The sequence below is a fragment of the Agelaius tricolor genome, unplaced genomic scaffold, assembly GCF_023055355.1.
Source record: "Agelaius tricolor isolate 1412-34295 unplaced genomic scaffold, bAgeTri1.0.p SCAF_7, whole genome shotgun sequence".
NCBI lineage: Eukaryota > Metazoa > Chordata > Aves > Passeriformes > Icteridae > Agelaius > Agelaius tricolor.
In genome coordinates, this window is record NW_027269267.1 from 46,394,840 (window position 1) to 46,416,908 (window position 22,069).

A 22,069-nucleotide genomic window follows, 5' to 3' on the forward strand; every position below is an offset into this window, starting at 1 on the left:
GATAATTTGGGTTCTGAAGGGCAACTGGAGAGTTGAACTTGAGGGTGCCCTCTGTACCGTGGGGGACTCTGTGCCAACTGCTGCAAAGGAACCGAGCAGGGGCTATGGTAACAGTTCTTTTCCTTGCAGGTTTTCAGACCAGGCAGCTGTTGAACTCTTGTATTAATACTGTGCTCTGCAGCTGTAGTGCTTGCCAGAAAAGAAAGCCCCTCTACTTTAGGTTTTGTAACATTCTTGTTCATGGGTCTGTTCTCTCTCTCTGTTTGCATTAGGTTAAATGCTGCTGAAGTAGACAGGCCTAATTATGGCCTTTCATTCAAGATTAATATGAAGCCATTAGGCTGGTTTATGCAACCAGGTAGCTGAGCAATAGAAACATCTAAAAGAAGTATGAGGCAATGTTGGAGGCTGAAACCATGCAATCAGCGGGCTTTCATTGTGAAAAGCCTTGGGAAACAGAGGAGTGAGTGCTGCCTTCATCCACTGACTTGAGACAAAACTCAGCAAAGAGGAGACAGGGGCTACCAAACCCACCAGCAGTCCAGCTCAGACCAGGGGCTGAGAAACAGGAGAGCTTGCCAATCCCAATGCCCCCATCGCCGCTGGCACTCAGCAAAATAAGCTCTAGAAGCTCTTTCCCAGTGACGTGGACAATTGCCCAATTCATTTCCAGCTTCTTCTCCAAGCAGAAATGCCTCAAAGAAACTTGGGTGTTTTTTTAATGGCTGGACCAGGAAAGCGTAATGGCACAGCAACACTTCTGGGAGCTCTCTCTCCCTATGCTCCAAAACATTGTTCTGCTTACTGTTGTAGTTGTGCAGTTAGGTGACATGCAAGGAGAATTTCTTAGCAGTTAACTGGGTCTTCACTAACTTGGTTAATGCCATCCTAATTATTTTGTAAAAGGAGGGATTAGATGACATGTGAAAGACAATAATTAAGAGAGAAAAATCAATTGAAGAAAAATCAAAGTTTGATTGTAAGGAAAGAGCATAGAATTTCAAGAAAGGATTTAGGAATCAGAGCTTATGAGATAATAATGGTATTTTGAATAAAGGATTGGTTTGAATATTAACATTTGCTAAAAACCTATATTTAAACTTACTCTTTCATTGGTTAAGATAAATTTATTTTAAAAAGCCCAGCATGCCTTCTCCCTTGAGGCCTGGAGGAAACAAGAGACATGTACCCCCAGAGATGAACAAATCACTTGAATTTTTCATGTGAACTGTACTTCCAAGGGAGAAACACCGAAAAGAAGACACTGATATGGCAGGCATAGTGCTGATATTGCATAGTGCTGCTGTGGGATCTTCCGGCCTTTCTAGGGCATGAAAGGACCTTTTGGAGAGAAATTTCTTTTGGGCAACACTGTAAATGAGTGTGAATAGATTTTAACCATTTTGAAAACGTGAAGGAATTTGTATACTTCTATATACCCAACAGGTACCTTTCATTTCCAATCACGCTACTGTGGATGCACAACTACAACTGTTTTCAGGCAACCAGTCACTTCCTTTTAAGCTCAGATAGCAGAAAAGCACCAACCCTTATCCCTTCACATGTATAATTTTCATCAGGGCAGGGTGCAGAAGTGCCAGGTACTTTCCAAAGAGGCAGTCTCTATGTAGAACAGACATTCTTTGCTTAATATTGTCATGATTTCCAGCTTCTACTGCAAAACACAGAACTTTCCTTGTCAGGAGCTAGAGAAAGCACATGCACGCACACACACATTAGGCACTTTGTTTTATTTTGCAAAAAAAAAAAAAGTCTTTATATATAAACGATTTCATTCTCTCTCAAAACATTCTACAACTATACAGCTGTTTGCTCCATCATTTGCATATGAAATACCACAATACAAAAATAAGGTAGGGGGGAGGCAAAAGAAGCAAAACAGCAACCAATTTCTGCATGTGTTTCCACGTATAAACATTTGAAGCCTTACAAAATTATTTACATCGTTTGTCAACTATTTACATTGAGAGCAACATTTCTAACTATAACAAACAAAACTATAATTTATCAAGTATACGTAAAATTGTCTTGAAAAAAGAAGAGTCTATCATATACCACAAATAAATAAAGACAAACAACAGTTTTAACAAAGCTAGGTTTTCCTGCAAGACCCTTTTTTTTTTTTTGGTATTTTGATTGTCTATTTTAGCCTTTGGTTGACAGCTTAATATTACGGCTTGTGAAGTTCAGACACTTCTTAGGTTTGTTTGGTTTTCTCCTGTTGTCTGGCCAAATCCTACCTGGTCTAACCTCATCTTTGGCCCTCCATCTATGATTTCAAGGCTGAGCACGGTGGATCAAAGTCATTGTTAGCATAAAAGGGCAGCATTTCATTGACTTCCGTGGAGTTTCAGCTACTTCTGTAAGCAGTAAATTTTTCCCTGCGTGTGTCAGTCTGAACAGTGGATTAACTAAACTGCACTGTAATTTAAAAAAAATTACTGTATCCTTTACCTTCTAGTAAATTACATCCAATATCCACATGAAACTAGATCATACTGGTGCTGAACCAGCTTCATATGTCTATGTATGAAAACTGCATCCTAAATCCTTCTTTTTAAAGTGATACTAAGTTTAGCTTATGGTAAGAGGTTTAACATTCTGTGTTCATTTTAACTATCCCCGCTATTTCAGCTTCCAACATTGACTTTATAGTTCATTCTCCATGTTTTGCCCTTTTACGCAATTTGAAAACAAACTCCTGCTTTGAATATTCAGTGCACACCATTGAGTTAACAGGTACAGAACATCTGACTAAATTGGTACTATTTTGAGAGGTATTTAAGTATCTTTTTTTTATAAATGTGCCAAGTTATCAAATGTAAAACAACTGCTTATTTCAGATGTTTCTTAGAAAACTTTTGTATTAAACCTAAAAAGCTGATTTGCATATTTACAAAATCTTTGTCATAGCAAACATGCAACACACAGAACAAAATGCTTTGTTCTATGGCTGTTTATGAATTTTCCTATGTATTTTATATCCACAGAACGGCTTAACATTAAAAAAAAACCCCACATGTACTTAAGTATGTCCAGTAAAAACCTGACAGATTACAGTTCATGGCTTTTCCACTGTGTGCATTCATCTGCATCCTCTCGTTAATTTGTTTACTAAACATTGTCACAATAATGACAGTGCTTTGGTCAAAACACTGCAAGAGGAAAAAAAAAAGTATAAAGCTGCAATGTGTTGAGATATAATACTTGTAAAGAGATGAAACCTGCTGACTAAAGCCATATACATCATGAAAGCAAACAAATGACTGAACACTCCGATAATTGTGATACAGTGTCTTCCCTTTTTCAGCATAAATATACAAAATATACATTTCCAGTTCCTTTTGAGATCTCTTTTGAAGTGGATACACTCAAAAATTCAACTAATTTCAGTTGTACATCGAGAGTCAATAGGAAATTGCATAGATACAGAAGAGCCTCCGTGACCAGTCCAGCTCCTAGTTCTGATGCCTCTTCATGTGGAGCGCCAGGTGGTCGGAGCGGGAGAAGCTGCGGTTGCAGACGGCGCACTGGAAGGGCTTGGCCCCCGTGTGCTTCCTGTAGTGGCGCGTCAGCTCGTCGGAGCGCGCGAACCGCCAGTCGCAGCCTTCCCATGTGCACTTGTAGGGCTTCTCACCTGGAACAGAGCAGGCAAAAATGGAACCGTCAGCTGCCACTCCTCAGCAGAAAACTGACATAAGTCTGCACTGAATGGCACTGCTCTTCCATTACATATCCTCATTATTCACAGCCCTATGCATCAGGCCCCAAACTAACAGCCTCTTTGTTTTCTCAGCTCTTGAAAATGGGATTTAATTCCTCACTAAAACATACAAAACTTTCAAACATGCAAATTGGAGAGAGCTACGGTACAGGAATGCAGAGTTAAAAAGCCTGCATGAGACCAAAACCTGCTCCTTTACACTCACCACAGTATGGGAGGGAGTAGGGGGAAAAAAAAGCAGTCTCGTGTGACAATCAAGACTGGTGTGTAACTTAACTTGCACCTTTCAAAAATGGGCAAGTTACACAGTGCCTTTTTAAGAGGTCTGAAATGGCAAAGAAGATTTCTATAAGGATTCTTTGCAGTGTGCAGATCTGTTCAAGAGCTTCTGATATGTGAAGAAAGGGGCACAGTGTGCTACAAACACAACGGGGATAGTATTTCCTAAAATGTCACAAGCAATAAAAACTTGTGGTATCCTGCCTGGGGCTAGCTATAAATAGGAGAAAGCACCTCCAAGTTCAAAGCACCCATTTTCAGAATAAAATGTCTTTAATCAGGTGCTTAAATAGCCATATTTTAAGATGGCAAGTTCTTGCTGTCTTCAGCAGTCTATACTGATACAGGAGGAACATGGCACCTCAAAACTTGCTGTGTTACAGCAGCAACCAGCCCAGGCACCTGAAATGTTCATGTTCATCCATTTTAGAACTCGAAAAACAGTGTTTAAAGCATTCCTACAATTTACAGGTGTTTGTTGAAATGGGGGAAATATGGAGTCACAAAGCCATGATGACTTCTGTGTGAAATCAGAATTTTACACGGGTATGTACACCTGCCTAGGAGCTTGTGTGGGCATGATGTCACCACACAAGCAAGCTTCATATAAATAAAGAGGTTAAAGTTCTTCATATAAATAAAGAGGTTAATGTTTGATGTTGTTTGACAAAAACACCTTGGAGTTGGGAGAGTGAATTGCTATCTGTATTATTTTGTATTAATTTGACTTGTTTGTCATGAAGATAAAGAAAACTGAGCATATCAAAGCACTTGGCAGTAGCTTCATTTGGAACAGAAACTGACCAAAGCTGAGCTTTTCAAACATTTCTTTCTAATCCATCTTACAGATCTTCTACACCCCCACTGGTCCCAAACCTTTGCACTGACAGCTCAATCCTACTGCAGAGTGAAGTGCCTCCTACTTTTCCCTGTTTCACTATCACACACGCACATGGAAGAAAGAGAGGGGTCAGTATCCTGCAATCAGAGTGCTTATTCTGCATCAGTTATGCAGGTAACACCACCTGAGAAGCTCCAAACCATTACTTCAAAGGCACTTATTTATCATGCAGATGAAATTATGAAACTGCTTTTGTCTGGGAGTTTCTACTGCTTTGTCTGATCAGCTAAAAAGTTTTCATCTACTACTGAGTGCAGAACTAGCCCTTTGCTCATAATGGGGATGTAACTTTGTACTGCCAGGTGTTGTCACAACCAGAACTAGACCTTTTCAGGAAAAACTAACCACCCACCCACCCAACAATCTCTTTACATCAACAGCAACTGGGATTTATTGAAGTCATGGTGGAAACCTAACATTCCTTAGGAAAGACGAGAGCCCGGCATCACCTCTCACAGAATTTGTAATTATCTGGTGGATCACAAATCAGAACAGAAATCATCACAGATTTCTGTCACAGCTGAATTAACTGTGAGTAAACTCTGAATTTACTCATAGTAAATTCTGATGCTGATTGAAGATAGGAATGATCTATCATATAGAGTTCTTCTTTTTTGCTCCATGAAACACATATTGTAGGCTAAAATACAAATTTCATTCAAACATAGTGTGTAAGCTTTTCTAACACCAATGAATCCTGCTGAGAACACATTTGATCTTCACAGCAGAATGACAGGAAAGGTCCCTATTCAGTGAGGGATCTTTTGCACTATACAGATGATCCTCAATGTATTTTAATTGGGTTAACAATAGAGGCTGTAAAAGCCTGTGTTGCTGATCCAAAGGCACAGCACCAGGGAGATAATCATTGAACACTTTGTGTTAAGGCACATGTGCACACACAGAAGTTACACAAAATAATTATTCCTGTATTTGAAATGTCTTAATTTAGGGACAGTGTATTTATTTATTTTCCTCCTTTCTTTCTCCTTTTTTCCCTGTTTTCCTTAAATTCTTCCTTAAAAGTTTTCACTCAAAGCTGCCACATTATACTTGACGCTCACAGTGCTGTGAGCCTGACACCCTCGCTGGCCAGGGAGAGCATATACAGTCAGGCCTCCATCTACTCCAAATGCTTCTTGTGTTTTGCAGGATTATACAAGGAATGACAGAGAAGGTAAAGAGGGCAGGAAAACAGCACTAGTTAACAAAAGCCTAGGAGTATCCAGACCAGACTGGAATGGGGACCCGGAGATTAAGATCGGTTTCCAAGTCCGGCACTGAGGAGGTATGAAATACACAACTTTCACTGAGTGTGAGGCTATGCTACACTGTAAAAGCAGCCTCAAAGCTGTCCTGTGTAGGTGACACCTGACCCTGTCAGAGTCCAAACAGCAACAAAAAAAGCTGTCCCCTGTTAAAACCTTTCCTAACACGCGAGCAGTGTCAGCAGGTGTTGCGAGGGCTCCTGGCAGAGGAAGTGCCGGCGTGCCGGCAGTCTGGGCAGCAGTGATCCCTGTGCCCTGCTGGGTGCCACAGCCTCCCAGGCAGGGCTGAGTGCCACGGCCAGGACCCCCATCAAAGCCCAGGGCACTCAACTTTGCAGAGACACTGTTTAGCAGCTCACCACACTGTCATGGTCACACCACTGCCTGCCACAGCCACAAATCATCCTGGACAACAGCGTTGCTCCAGGAAAAGCTCAGGCAGTGCCATGCAGAACAGCACCACTCCTCCTTGCTGGCAGACTGCTGCAGACCTGAGCTAAACCAAGCACTGCTAAGGGGATGAGCACAGGAACAAGCTGGTGCCTTACTCAGATTGTTTTAATAGTGTTACTTTTATGTACTGGAAATTAAAGCCAGAACGCTGCTTTTAACCCCTGCTTTGGCCAACAGTGAGAACTGGAAAATATATTTTTAGTGCCAGTGTAGAGGCCCGGATTATTTTGAATAAATCCTAGGGGTAAAATACTGAATATCTATGTTTGTAATGCTAGTTTCCGTTGGAAAGTTTTATTTAAGAACTGAATCAATTTCAAATGTTTTCCTTTTGGGCAAGGAGGAAGGGGGGGGGGTAAAAAAAAGTAGGTGGAGATTAATTTTCACTCATTTAGAGCAAGCAGAGAACAACTAGCTGGTACTGTTTTCTCTCTCTCAACCTATACACATGCTTTTTGTCATTTAGCAGAAATAAGAATTTGGTTTTAAGTTCCTGCAAGCAAGGGGAATAGAGTCTCACATATTTTTCTGAAGTGATCCTACTTCTTTACTGTGCTGACTTTGAAGGTCAGAGAAATCTGGGTTGAAGACTTATTTTTAAAAAACGCAGGTATACACAACAAGGGACACTGAACTCTTTATCCACTGTTTTCGTTGGCTACATAGTAATGTAAGATTTGTTTACTTTAATGATTGTGCAAAATACAGTAGCTGTAAAGTTTCAGAAGTATTTGGTTTTCCTTCAGCAATTTAGGGCTTCTATAGGGTGTTAAACCAAGAATGCCACTGGTCATCAAACATGAGAGCAGTACAGCTCAGTAACTGGAACACGACCATGGTATCAAACAGGTATTTCACTGTAAAAGCAAGAAAACAGCTAACTCCTCCACTTCAGGGGAGCTTCCACGGGATTTGTTAGAATGTCAACACTGTTCAACTAAAACACCATGGAGGAAGCTGGTACCGATTTCCAGCCAAATAGCACACTCCAACCCTTTCTTCCCAAGCCAGAAATATTATACACAGCACTTCTGGGAAACAGAACTGCTTTCCTTTAAATTATACTTCAACAGGATAGGGATTTCATAAGTTTAATTGGATTTCTGCACAACCTCCTTCCAGTATCAATGGTTTAAAATATTTTGCTAGGCTTATACATCACAAAATATATTTTTAAGTTCTTGAGCTCTTAATATGCATCCATTCTCCTGTTTTAAAGAAATACATTTGTGGAGCATGAGAATGAGACTTGTATTTGAGCACAGAAATTTTAAGCCCTAATGTTTAGATTGGAAGGTCTTTTAAAGAAAGCACGCACCAAGAGATAAGGGAGTTTAATCTGAAAGGAGACTATTTTGCTTCCAAAGTGTCTATTTGTTATAAAAAAATTATTCATAATGCTGTGAGATTACCAGGACGTCAAAAAGACGTTTAGATGTCCACATATAACGTGCTACACTAGCCAGCCACCTCAACAGATAAAATCTCCCCCAGCAGATCCCATGGTTCGGGTTTCTTATCAATACCACAGGAGAGTGGTCTGGATCAGTAAAGTACACACACTGTGTTGCCTCTTCTCCCTTTAATTTATCTTCTGATTCAGTTGTGTCAAAACGCACCAATGGCTTTCCTAACATTTAATTCTAGTCGCTGGCAGTGACCCTTGTGGCCATGCTCATTTGGGTAAGGCACAGTGCCACTCGTGTCGGGGGGAGACGGTCATTTTGAAGACACCCTCTATCTTCAACACAAGCCTCTGCTCAAGAAAATGTTTCTGTTTAAAACTGTTTGGAAAAAACAAGTCACTGACAGACTCCGTTTTTGATGAATCTCCCCATTAATAAGAAAATAAGCTTCCTTATTTCATCAAAGAGTCGTATGACTTTACTTCTTTTATTTCTGCAATTCACTGCCAGGACGGCTTTCTTTTAAAAAAAAGTTGTAAACAGCAAGGGCTGGATTTTCAAACCTAAAGTTAGGTAACTCTATTGGTATGCAGAAATCCAAATACAGATATTACACCAGCCAATGCCTGCAACTTCACTTGTTTCCTATCAGAGATTTCTGTCAGAACAGCGAGTTTGGAGCTCCCTTAAGGAATAACAAATAGTACACTTTTCAGAGACTCTAAAATCACAACCCTGATTACAGCTCATAAGGGTATAAAAGTATAAAGACAGCCGCGCCGCATCCCCCCCTCCTGCCTCCAGTTTGCAATCATTTTAATATTACTTGTGCTTATTACGGAACTATTTCTAGCAGCAAATGGTTAGCCTTAAAAAATATTCGGGCAGGTGTGATAAAATTGTGTCAAAGCAGAAGTTTCTGTACCAAAACTGCACCAGTTATGTGCATAACCTTTATCATGTTCAGCTTTAAAACAGATTATTAGAAAGATTTACGTTGTCTCAAAGATTTCTGGCACATTTGTTTTCAAATTTTTCACATTAACATCAGTTCTCATAATTTCCTGAGATGCTATAGCCTCAAATTTTAAAAATAATAAGAACAAATGAAATGTTTTTTCTGTTTTGGTTTGCTTGAAATAGTGTTTCCCTAGCTAACAGCACCATAGTTTTAAATTCTGACTGGGTTACTGGGGAGTATGTCTGCGAGCATTCAGAAGTTTTTTGCTCTACACATTTTCCTAAAATCAGATCTTTTTTTTATTGACTAAGTGCTAAGTGCTGTAGTCATCATTAAAAGCAGCTTCTAGGTTTGGTTTTGGGGTTTTTTTTTGAAAAAGAACAAAAAGCTGGATTTTCAAAATAAGTAATCCCTCAGATGTTTAAAAGATCTTTAGTGCACTAAAATTCTTAGTTGTCCAAGATGGAGATGGATGAGAGGACTGATAGCAAGCAAAGTACATCCAGCTTATTCTGTGTGTGACAAAACAAACATAGTCCTTGAAACAACCATCCACAAATGGTAAGAATGAGCAGCATATGCAGCACACTTCTAAATGCAATAAGGTCTGTGCCTACTATAGCAGTGGCTAAAGGGGTACTATTAAACACTCCTTCACCATGAAACAGCATTTTATGGAATTTTGTAACAGAGAGCTTTGAGCTCAGCACAAAGTCCGGTCACTGATAAATGAAGCATGAACAGGAATAAAAGATAACTCACTGGTGATCAAAGAGGACAGCCAAAGGAATTCACTGTCTGACTGCAGAGGTGCAGAAGGCATTACCTTCTCAGCACTCCCACCAGTGCTAGAAGCACACTTATTTTGTTAAGTGTTGTCTTATGCTGTTCAAGGATTAGTGGGGAATCTTGACTGCTCTCTGCAATGGTTTATTTTCTTTCTGGTTTAACATTCTGTCTTAACAGAGGTGGTCTCTCTTCAAGGAGATATGCAAACACAGAGAAAAGGAATTTTTTTAAGTAGGTTTATAAGAAATCCATGCTATTTAGGGTGCATGGCTGTGTCTACACATCCTGTGCTGAAGAACACATTTCCATACCTATGCCTGTGGTACAAGAACTGCTCTTTCACCAATAACACTGGCTTTTGTACAGTCAGATAAGAGGTGCTCTTAAAATGGAATTTATTAAATGCATACTCTAAACTTCCAGATCTCTATCTACTGTATGCACACATACAGCAAAAGAAAAAAAGGCAATACATTAAAGGTATTTTAACTCAAAGCAAAGCACTGTACACTCGCCAAAATCAAAGGTTTCAATATGTCCCTAATCAGAGTTGTTAAGAGATCTCTGAATATAAATAATGCACCCTGACAGGACAGGAATGCTGCTACCAAGATACTCATACTAAACTAGGACATTACTTAAATGTTTCTAATCTTTCACCAATGGGAGGTGCAGGTCATCTAACAAACAACAAGCAACACACTACCCTGCCTGGAACTGGGAGTCAGTCGTCCTAGTCAAGCCTCAGAAATTAATTACAATAAGGAATGTCTGATCAAATAATGGAAAGTTTTAATCACTGGCAATTGCTGTGAATCTTGGGACTATTAGCCTATGTAGGGCGGTCTCAAACTGAACTATATTTAAAGCTGGTCTCTTAGGTCAACAGTTTCCTTATCAAGAATCAAATATCCTGGAACTGAAGTTTAATCCTCTCAGGGAGCAATTGACAGAAACAACAGTTTTTTTAAGCTGTCATGCTTAGAGGGACTTTCTAGGCTTTTAATCAAAAAGAAAATATTAGGCTTTTCTTTCCAGTATCTAAAATCTAACTGGAATACCCTCACCTGACACCTCGGAATTTAATTCCTACTTCATAGAAGTTTTATGGTGGATACCGGTGAGAATGATCAGTAATGTTTAAATTAAATTCAGGTTTATGCTGCTAACATTTCAACCTCTTTTGAGCAACACATTCAAACACTTCCCATTCTGCTTATGACTGCAGATAAAGAACCAGATCAATTATTCCCAAGGCCTGCGATCATTCATGAAGTGTTTGAAAAAAATGCATTATTTTCCCTTAAACTGTGGTTTGCACAGGAAAATAATGTACTTCCATTTCTCACACAGGCAACTAATGGATTTAGCAGAATTCATAAATAAAAGATACTAACATACCCTTCAGCAGTGTCTAGCAACACTGCACTTTAATGCACTTTGTCAACAGTTTTCTTTAACTCTCTTCCACTTATCCTTATGGTCTCTATCAATGATGGCATTTACTGACAGCTCCTTAAAACGTAATCTATGCAACTCACCCATTTAACAGGTCAAAGAAGCTGGATCTGAACAGAAGTATTACTTAATTGCTGTTTTCACGATTTCAGGGTAAGAATTGCTATGGCTGCAACCATGCGCAAGGCAGAGTCTTTTGGGGCCTCCATTCCTCATTTGCACACCATGAGCAAAATCCCGCACCCAAGTCTCAGTATTATTGGAATTCATTTGTGCTTTTCCTCCAGCAGGAGCCCAACTACTACTTGTCTTCCCTTCTGAACCAGGCTTCCTTCCTGAATTCCTGGGCAAATGACAGCACCCTGAACAAGTGTCCCTCTACAGGTATGGTGAGCTGAGAGCATCAAGTCCCAGGGACTGCTGAAGTCTACTGCTTACAACTGGTTCTAATCCTGATGCACCATCGGTCTAATTCTGGATCTATTGAGGCAGAGATCTAAAATAAAATAAAACGTTTAACACCTTGACAAACCGCACAAGTCAGCAGCTGTTCTGTGCCTATATAAACATTTGAAATAACCAGGGACAGTGGAAGTATTTTGAGTGCATCTCATTAGGGAAATGCCATTTCTCTTGAGTTATCTCGGCTTCCACTTCCCATCACCAAATACAAGCTAGATCTATAGATAGAGATGAAATAGTTCTGCAGTTAATGCTAGAAACTATTAATGGCAAGCCCACCATGTGACCAGAGAACATGCCTGTACAAAGACTCTGTATACGGAAAACCAGTACGCAGCTGGAAAATGTCCTCAATGCGCGTGCCTTGATGTGTTCAAAACAATCACAGATTTTCCTCTTAAAAACATACACAATTCTGAAGTGTGCAGCTGCTCACAGAAATAATTAACCTCCCCACTAACTCCCCGTAGCCAGCTGTTCTGCAGCACTACAGGTAGTGTACAGGCATGGTACTACAGGTGCCTGCACAGCCAACAGTCAACACATCCACAATCCAAACGTTTGGCACATAAAGAAATCTAAAAGGATACGTTATAGGACCACTGTTTCCAAATGATTACGTGATATGGATATGTGTATATGCTTGGATGGCAGAAGAACTGAATGAAGTTTATCTGCAGTACGCAAATAACTACTTTTCCCAGAGATTTGCACGCGTTTCAGTTTGGACATAGAGCTGTTATGCCAGAGCTTTCAGGTGCCTTTGCTGCTGAACAGCCTGTGATAAATGCACAACCCCCTCACACATTAGATACCACAGTTGCACAACGCCGGGTACGAAACAAAACTTGTTGCATGACGAACAGGTAACATTATTTTAAAAGAAACCATCTGCTTCAAAAGGTCAAAAAATTCCACCTGTTTTGAAAGCTGTTCTAATAAGTACTTTAAAATACCAAGTACCATTTAACCTGTTTCAGAAGTAACAAACATCAAATTCAGGTATTATATTGAGGTTTTTTAAAGTATTAAAATGTACCACATGCCTGCTCCAGAACTTCATGGAAATGGATGAACAATGTTCTGTATCTTTTCAACACTCAAACTTTTGTTCATATTCTGTTTTGGGGTTGCCAGTTTACCAACTAAAATTTATTTCATCGTGAACAAATGGTAAAGCATTACATTGGGAAAGAAAAATGTGTGTCTGCTTCAGCAACCAGTACAAATACATAACCCTATCTCAGCTCTCAGCAGGAATACTGGATTCCTGATCAACAGCAAGAGTCCACTGTAACTACACTAAATCAGCATAACTATATCACTTCATACCACCTGACCTGGTCTAAGGTAAACAGCTGGGGAACACCTAAGAAGAAAAAGATACGGGATTTTCCTCTTGCCCTTTCCCTATAGGTTTTTAGATGTAATTTATAAAATCTGACAGTATGCTCATATCTGAACTAAGAAAAAATATACTACAGCCTACATTCCATCTATCAAAAGTAACATTTCCCTTAGGTTTGTTCTCAAAGATCATCTACTAAACCCAGGGAAAGCCTTTCAGAAGGGAAACACTGCTAAATAAATACTGTGAAAAGGCTGAGATTTTCCAATACAAAAGGAAAACCATGAGGTCTGTCTTGACTTTTAATGGCAGACAAACTTTGCTGCAGGCTCTTTTATTTTAAGATGACAGATTGCTGAGAAGGGCGGGGACTGGTTGGGATGAGAGAGAGACTGCAGCCAATTTTAAAAGGTATTGTTAAGAAACTAAGAATAAGGAGAGAACAACTTCAGTGGTCCATGATTACTAAAGAACGGGTTTGGCCAGATAAACAGGTCTGCTATCCCTGAAGGGATTTGAAAGAATATCACACACAACTTTATTAAAACGGCTTACGTGACATTTGCTTTAGACTTTGAAGGTAAAAGCTTCACACAAAGTCCTTTAAAAGTGTTTTAAAACTGAAAACTCAAAACTTATTAGTGCTGTATGAATTTACAGTTCTGGGGGGATGGGATACACATCCCTTAATTTAGCCCTCGGCATCGATCCCTGCCGAGATCAATAGCAAGATTCCCCTGCAGTCTTGGGGAAGGCTGAGCAACTCCACAGATTTCCCTGAGTTTGCACCCCTTTACTTTAACATTCCTTAATCGATCAAACATTAAGTCAGAGATCTGGCTCTTGAAACACACTTCAATCGTATGTTAAGGCAGAGATCAGAATCGCTGCTGGAAATCTTCAAGTATGAAGTGAATATTCAGGAGAGTTAAACTAATCCAAACTCTGAAATACGGCAGGTAACAGGATCCGGACTCACATTCTTGCATGTAATGCACGCTTTAGACAGTTTATCCCTTCATTCACCTCCCCAGAAGACCCTTTGTATTACAGACCTGCTTAAGTTCACTAGATTTTTATCTAAAACAACATTCTTGTTTCCATGAATACATCAGCTCCTCTGACCTTTGCACGTTTTATCCACATTTCTAGGTAAAAAAGTGAAGGCAACAATAAACATTAGTGACCCTAGGCAATATATGCTAGCCATGAGGTATGTATTTCTATGCATACAAGAACTAACTTTGTAAACCCTGAAGTCATTACCACTCAAGGCACAGAAAAAGATAGAAATGGATTAAAAAAGGAAAAGCATTAATTTCAAATGCTGACTATGTAATGTTAATGTTTAGACTAAAGCTTTGCTTTTATCTCTCTTCCTAGTTATTTTATAATAGCAATCAAGATATTTAAAACTGGTATTTAGTTCCTGGCTGAAGTGCGCAAGTGGAAATCATACACTTAAATTTACAGATTATTTATTAAACTGGGATTCTATGATACTACTCAGATTTACAGCCTCATGAAAATATTCCTTTCCTACTAAACTTACTACTAGCAAGTGATTATATATTAAGAATACTTTTAACAGCGTTGGTGCTTAGCCTGTCACTAATGCAAAACAGTAATTTTCTACACTCGCTTTTAATTTTTCACTGTACAACACAGGTAACTTTCATTTCTGAAAACAAGATTTCCTCAGTAACACTTAGCATGGACATACTCAACTTCTTTACAACAATCTAACAATCCATTTATAATAGCTGCTGAACAGAAGGCCTTGTTTCCATAGAGATAGTGAAACATTTTGTTAGACGATAGCTCTGGACAAGTTTTGATTTAAGCTTAGGTGAAAACTCACTCCTTGAATGGCACAGTCCGCTTCAATAACAAAGTTGCTTGAACTGTGACTCATGTTTTGCTCTGATTCTAAACCCATGCATAAAAGAACCAAGGTTCACACTCACTTCTAAAAACAGGAGTCACAGTCCTTTCATTTAATTTTTTTACAAAATCAGTCACCAATTTAGCATGAGTGGTTCTGTATCAAGATCCCAGCAAAGAACTGTCCTTAACAGTTTCAAGCGTGCTGGTGGTGAGCTATGTGTTTTTCCTTCCCTCCCTCTCTCCTTCTCCCCCCTGCCTCAGCAGGTGAACACTTGGGAAGAGCATCTGGGACAGTTCCACCTCCCAGCCACTGTCCTCAGCATTCTCAGCTCCTGTGCCCACACAACCAACACCATGCCCAGCTCCGCTCCTCGCGGGTCCAGGAACGGGGCGGCCTCTGTAGCTGCAAGCAGAGTTTGATCAGGGTACAAAAAAGCAACTGTGACACACTGACACTCTTAATTTTCTTCATTTTGATGTCTTTTCCTGACAAAATAAAAAATTTTAAAAATCGAAGTTATGTCCTTTTTAAAAAAAAAATAAACATGGAGAACCACTTGTCTTTCATTAAAATAATAAAGCCCACTTAATGCCAAGTAGAAAGTAAATAGACATATCTTGGGAGTTTTCATGACATTTGTGAAAAATTCTAAGATTAAATAATCCTAAAAGTTCAGAAAGAAAGCCCAAGCCAGAAAATTCTATCTACTCAGATACATCTTCAAAAGTAGAACGTCTTTACTATGTTTAATTCACTAGTCGGGGAGGAAAAAAGAAAAAAGATTTTTTTTCTTTTTTAACACTTCAATGGGATTTTAGACTGAAAAGGAAAGTTTCCATCTACCTCGTTGTCAGCTATTTTGAATTCCACTGAATTTAACAAAACTGCATTAATAAAACAAATTTTACTTCTCACTGACCAATCCTCAAGTATTTTGTAGCTGACCTGCCAGTCTGTCCACACCACCCTAGAGAAAACAGGGAGAAGCTGGCAGACCCAGCGTTCCTGCTTTGTCAGAAACCGCGTCAGCCACGGACGAGAGACAGCGAGAGAGCGAGTGCATACATACCTGTGTGAGTTCTCAGGTGCGCTTTTAAGTGAGAAGACTTTGTATAAACTTTTGTGCAGCCTAAACAGAAAAAAACAAAACCAAAAAAAGCAAAGAGGCTTCAGTAGGGAGAATAGAAAACACTCCACACTATGTTTAAACTTCCTCATTCAGTGCTGGAGTACTATCTGGACACATTTAAGTTTACTACTTTTTGGCATAATTTTTGCCATTTAGAAGCAAAATTCTCTATAGAATGCTCCTAGAGATATGTTGCTTGACACAGAAAAGAGAAAAACATGTATGTTCCTGGTCGACTTACTGCTTTGTAATGTAGAATATAGGCCAATGGCTGCTACAATCTATGTACAGTAACACCTGCTACATAAGTCAACAACTTGGGGGGGGTGGAGGGGGTTATTTGATTGTTTTTTTAAAATTTCCAAGAGGACCTAATCAAGCCAGACTCCATGTCATTGTCACCAGGGCTCAACACAACTCTTTCACTGGGCATTTACTGTAAGGCACACCGAATGGGTGACATGGCACCCAGAGCTGGCAAAGGGGGAGCTGCAATTTCCCTCTGCGCTTACAGCGGGTGTGCACGCCCTGTGTCTGGGATCACGTACATGGCAGCACACTTTCCAGTCAGATCCCTCTTCCCCTCCAGCCCAGAAGGCAATCCATCTGCAGACAATTTTCAGAGATAGTTTTAATGGATTTATGAGGGCAGTTGAATCTCCTGTTCATAACAGGGAAGAATGGCTGTGGCCTTGGCTACTGGGAGCTGAAATTACTCTCGCAGTGCCAGAAAATTCAAACAGAGCTGTACTACACTGGACAAACTGAGCCTCTGCTCTATCATGAATACTGGACAGTCACAATGATTGACACTAGCAAAGCCCAAATTTTTTATTTTTTTATTTTCTACAGAGTCTCTAATTTTGTAACATAGTAAAATGAGCTCAAGAGAATGACAAATGACATGAAGAATACCAATTATTTAACGAATGTGAGAGTCTTCCACTCAAAACAATGACGAAGACAAATTCTACTTGGACAAAGAACTATTTGGTTCTCCTTAGGTGTAGACCACAGCTAAAGAAAACCACTTACACTTCATCCATTATTATTCACACTTGTTTTTGTTTTTTTTTTTTATTGCAAGAGCTGGGATTTTCTGGCACAGATTGCTTACCTGGGTAGTCACAGTAGTGGATACGTCTTTTCTCCAAATCTGGGTTACTTCTCCTGTTGTATCTGACAGGTTGGATGTTCTGGGGGGTTATGGGCAGAGTTGCTGGTAGATTCGGGTTGTGAATCGCCAGTTTGGAAGCTATAGTTGCAGCGTACGATGGAGGAGGGGTTAAATTCTGCAGCATCTCTGCTTGTCTGTCTGGACTTCCAGGCTCTGAGCTTGGGGGTGAAGGAGGGAAGTAAGTGGCCTGCTGCTGCAGAAACTGGTTTGGCATGGTGTAGGTGCAGGGGGGGATGCCCTGGAACTGTTTCATTGCAGTCTGTGGAACAGCCGAGGAGAGCGTGTTAAGGCCCGCCATGGCTGAGGGCATGGAGACATTGCTGAGGGAGTCCATCACGGCCGCCTGGGGAGTGCTGCTGGGCATGTCTAAATCCGGCGAGCTCAAGAGCTGATACAACTGGCCTTGCTGGGGTGTGATGGAAAGATGGACATCTGGCGTAGGAAGCTCCTGCTTGATGAAAATGTTGTTCACGTCAGGGGTTTGGTGGGAGCTGAAGATGCTGGTAAATTCTGGGAGGGCCTGAGTGGGAGCAGGGGCAGGGGCAGTAGTTTCGTTCTGGTGACTGAAGATGGTGACTGAAGATGGTTCTGTCTTGATGTGGGTTACACAGGGTCGCTGAGATTTGTACAAGCCAGTTCTCAGGTGGCTGATGTCAGGCAGGAAGACGTTCATGTTGATGCTGTAAGGCAACCCTTCGCTGTCGGTGAAAAACTGGTCTACAACCGAGGCACTGTCTCTTCTGTATTTCTTATGTTCAGGAATGACGGGAACGGGCGGGAGCTGAGGTGCCAGGTATTTCTCCATTTCACATCTCGTCTACAAAGACAAAACAGACCATAATCCACATGATTTGTTACCAGCTAAGAAAGATGATGGCATCCAAGTCATGTGAGGTTTTACAAATAAAAGGCAATACTGTTCATCCAGCTGCAAGACACCTACAGAGGAAGTTATGAATGCTCACACTAATGAAAACCTGCTTGATTTTACAATCAGCACGCTGATCAACATCATCAAGGACAAGGAGATAAAGTCACAGTACAAAGCGTTCACACATTAAGACAGATCTGATGTTTCAGCATACACAAACTTTTCATCTTTTATGCCTAAAAGACAGTGCAAGGCGCAGAAGTGACAGGCGCTGTGCCTAATCTGCAGATCTCCTGCTCTGGAATTCACTGCTGGAGCAGGGTGACTGCCTATCTCTTTCACCCACTTCTCTTTGAAATGCTAACTGTAAAAGCCACATCCTCAGCTGACTATCTGAATACTAATACTTCAAATAATGTTTATATATATATATAACATACTTCCATGATTTTTCATCCCTAGAAGAACGGGATTTAATTAGAAATAGAACACCGGAGTGTAAAGTTACTAATAATATCGAATAAAAAGGAGACGGGTTGACTACATCAGAGTATTCTTTGTGTAAAGTGTCTCCAGGACTACACTTGAACCAATAATAATCTATGCAGTGTGTAATTGTCTAATAGCGTGATAACCATGTCCCTATCCATGCCTCGATTCCCGGAGAGCTCTTTAATTACTGGAAAATCACCCTCTTAGCACGGTAGTGCGAGGGAATCCGTGGGTGGCTGGAGCCCTATACATTACTGCTGTACAGTCATCGGCAAAACATTTACCATGCAGTCTTCAGTGGGCAAATGCTACATTCCCCCCTGCCCTGTCAAGAGAGTGCTCATACCAGACCCGTTTAGCACCCCGCAAGCGAAAGCAGCTGACAAACAGCAACTCTGCCCGAAAGTGGATTTTAGGACCTTTCTTCAAAGACCCCCGGTAAACACCACAAACAAACACAGCCGCCTTCCCGTCTCCCTTTGATCTGGATCTGCCCCGACATGCCAGGCTACTTTTTCCAGCTCTTGTTTACGAGTCGAGGGCAGCTCGCTTTGAAGACAGGGACTTATTTACTCCTTAGGGAAGACACCACCGAAAGGCAGCGCCCGACAGAGCGCTGCCCGGCACCGGGGTTCCCTCTCCGCCGACCCGGGCAACGCCGGTGCCTCGTAGGGCGCGGGGAACCGCCCCTGGAGCGGGCACCGTCCGCGGGCTGGAGCCCGGCTGCGGTCAGCACCTTCCCGCTTTTAGCTCCTCCAGCTGTTTGCCTGCGGATCCGCTCCCAAACAGCCTCTTGGGACAGGCACAAAGTCCTGGGAAGTCCCCCGTTACCAGCGAGTCGTGTGCTCTCCCCCCCCGCCCCCCGAACATGACTCCTTGCGTGGGCGAGGAGGACAGGCGGCCGCTCTAATTCTGCCGCCGGGCAAGTGCGAAGGCAGCAGCTGTAGCTTTCAACACACTAGCGGGGGCAGCCCGGCTCCCCCCGCCTCGCCGGGACGGCCCCGGCTGCCTCTCCGCGCTCCGCCGGCGGGAACACGGGAGCGCTCCCGCTCCGCACGGGCAGGATGGGCGGCGTGGCCGCTCCCCCGCACATACACACGAGCCCATACACATACATACATACACACACGCACCCTGCCGCTGCTGCCACAGCCCCGCAGTTCGGTGTCCGCCGCCCTCGCCCCGCAGCCCGGCCCCACCCAGTCCCGCCCGCCCCGCAGCGGCCGCTCCGGCCGGGGCGAGGCGCGGCTCCGGGGCTGCGCGGGCAGCACCGAGTGCCCACCGGCGGCTGTGAGCGCTGCTCGCTGCCTACCTGCACCATCTCCTCCGCCGGCAGGTTCGCGCCGCCGCCCCCCGGGTGCTGCTGCTGCTGCTGCGGCGGCGGCGGCTGCTGCTGCTGCTTCAGGTCCTCTCCAGGGAAGATCGCTGCCTCCCGGGCCCCCAGCACGGGCTTCAGCTGCGCGAACACCGGTTCCTCGGGCTGCTGCACGGGCCCCAGGCGGGCGGTCATGGTCAGCACCCTGGTGGCCATGGGGCTGGCGGCGGGCGCGGCGCGGACGGGCTGCCCGCCCCGGCGCAGGGCGAGTGACCCGCGGGCGGCTCCGGGCGGGCGGGCGGGCGGTGGCTGCTCGTGCGCTCACTGCCCAGGAGCACCAGCCCAGAGCGCATCCACTCCGCTATCGTCAGTGCCTCCGCCTGTACCTGGCCGCGGGTATCTACCCGGTAACACACGCCCGCCTCTATTTCACCCTACTCCACCCCCGGCCCCCCCTATACCCCACCCAGCCCGGAGAGGGGGCCGGCCCTGCCGCCCGCCCTGCCTACGGGGAGCGCGGGCAGCTCCTCCCCGCCGCCCGGTCCGGCTCGGCCCGGCCCGGCCCGGCCCGCCTCGGCCCTGCCCCGCTGCGGCGGTGATGGCGGAGCGGTGCCGATCCCGGTGCCGGTGCCGGTGCCGATCCCCGTGCCGGCTCCGGCAGGGCGGTACCGCCCGGGCAGCAGCCGGGGAGCGGTGCCCGGCGCAGTCCCTGGAAAGGAGCGGCCGGCGCGGCGCTCGTCCCGGAGTGGAAGCGGATTTTCAGCAAGTGCGGCGCTCCGCCGGGGCTTTTCTCGTGCTTGTACTATTATTTATAGTCTTGTAAAGAAGCACTGCTAATGTGGGCACTTTAAAACAACTGTCTTGTCCTACCTTTCATCTTCAAAAGGGTTTTAAAGGCAGTCGTTCAGATTTATTATTTTTTGTCCTGAAGGCAACTCGTACTCGAAACCTGCTGCTAATAATTATCAGCCCGGCAGTACACATCCACCCGCCCCCTCCCCACCCCGTACACTGTGAAAATGAAGTTTTCCAGCATTTTAGAGAAATAGCGCAGAGGACAAGGAAGACGGGTAGAGGAAAAGAGGTAGAGGCGATTGAACCTTCTCTTTCCCCCCTCCTCCCCCCCACCGAAATGAGGCAAGTTTCTATTTACTTGTTTTGAGGTGTGGTTTCGGCGCAAAGCATATTTCCCCGTAGACACAGGACGGTGAGCTAAGCTGCCGCATGTTTCGCTGAAGCAGAAAAAGGAGGGACGCTGTCCTTTCGTGCGACACCGACCGGCTCACGTCGTACGGGAAAAGTACAGCATGTAGTGGAGCTTTGGAAAAAAGCACAAACTTTCCACCTTTCTCCCAGCCCTGTCAGCTCTGCGCCTTCGGTTTGCAGGGAGAGAGTCTGGGAATCCACAGAAATGTTGGCAACCTCCCCCTCCCCGTATTTATCCCCCATCATTTACCGACAAGGTTCTTTTTTAAAACGTAAAAAAAGCATTTTCTTTCTGGTCAGCCTGGCACTCCTCCCCTTTGCCGCCCAGTCCACAGCGAGTAGGATGTCTCAGAGCCTGCATGCAGAAAGCTAATTACAGAACCAGGGAAGAGTTCAGCATAACATTTCTTTTCACGAACTGTCTGTTTAGCAATATGTAGCCTCTTGATGCTTGTTATTACTAACGTAGATCCGGCTACTCCCGTCAGCGCCGCATTTAAAGCCGTGCAGGCTCATTTCCATCCGACACCAACACGTATTCCCGTTTAGGCAATATGCAACTTCAGTGTCCTTTACTGAAGACTCATGGCTGGCATTTCGTTCCCCACTCAAGCCTAGGAACACGTGTTTCAACCATCAGATTTTAAAATCATGTCTTGTTTTTTGTGAATGCCCTTCACATAACCCTAGTTTAAGGTTAAACTTCAAACTATGCTTTTTGAATACCTGACATGTCCCTTATGCCAACCCTGTTAGGCTTCAAACTATGTTTTTGACCATCTGAAAGGACAAGTTTAATATAAACTGCTCTCTAACAGCTTTAAAAGTGCAAAACTAGCAATACTACACTTTGCTGTCTGGAAACAAATTCTTACAGATCAGGCGCAATGTAGGACTAGGCAGCGTCCGACGTTGTGCATG

At 43.1% G+C, this 22,069-nt stretch overlaps 1 protein-coding gene across 2 annotated transcripts; it reads right to left on the reverse strand.

Annotated features, from left to right (window-relative positions):
* Positions 1-1,732: 1,732 nt before the first annotated feature.
* KLF5 (KLF transcription factor 5) lies at positions 1,733-21,570 on the reverse strand. 2 transcript variants are annotated; one of them, XM_071431080.1, is made up of 4 exons: positions 21,096-21,570; positions 17,205-18,081; positions 16,028-16,087; positions 1,733-3,658 (listed from the first exon to the last, which is right to left on the reverse strand). In XM_071431080.1, the coding sequence occupies exons 2-4, from the start codon at positions 18,067-18,069 to the stop codon at positions 3,480-3,482; spliced, it is 1,104 nt and encodes a 367-aa protein (XP_071287181.1). In that variant the 5' UTR covers positions 18,070-18,081; positions 21,096-21,570; the 3' UTR covers positions 1,733-3,479. The 2 variants fall into 2 exon arrangements, with proteins under 2 accessions (XP_071287181.1, XP_071287180.1); XM_071431079.1 differs by lacking the exon at positions 21,096-21,570 and adding an exon at positions 19,940-20,458.
* Between the last annotated feature and the right edge of the window lie 499 nt (positions 21,571-22,069).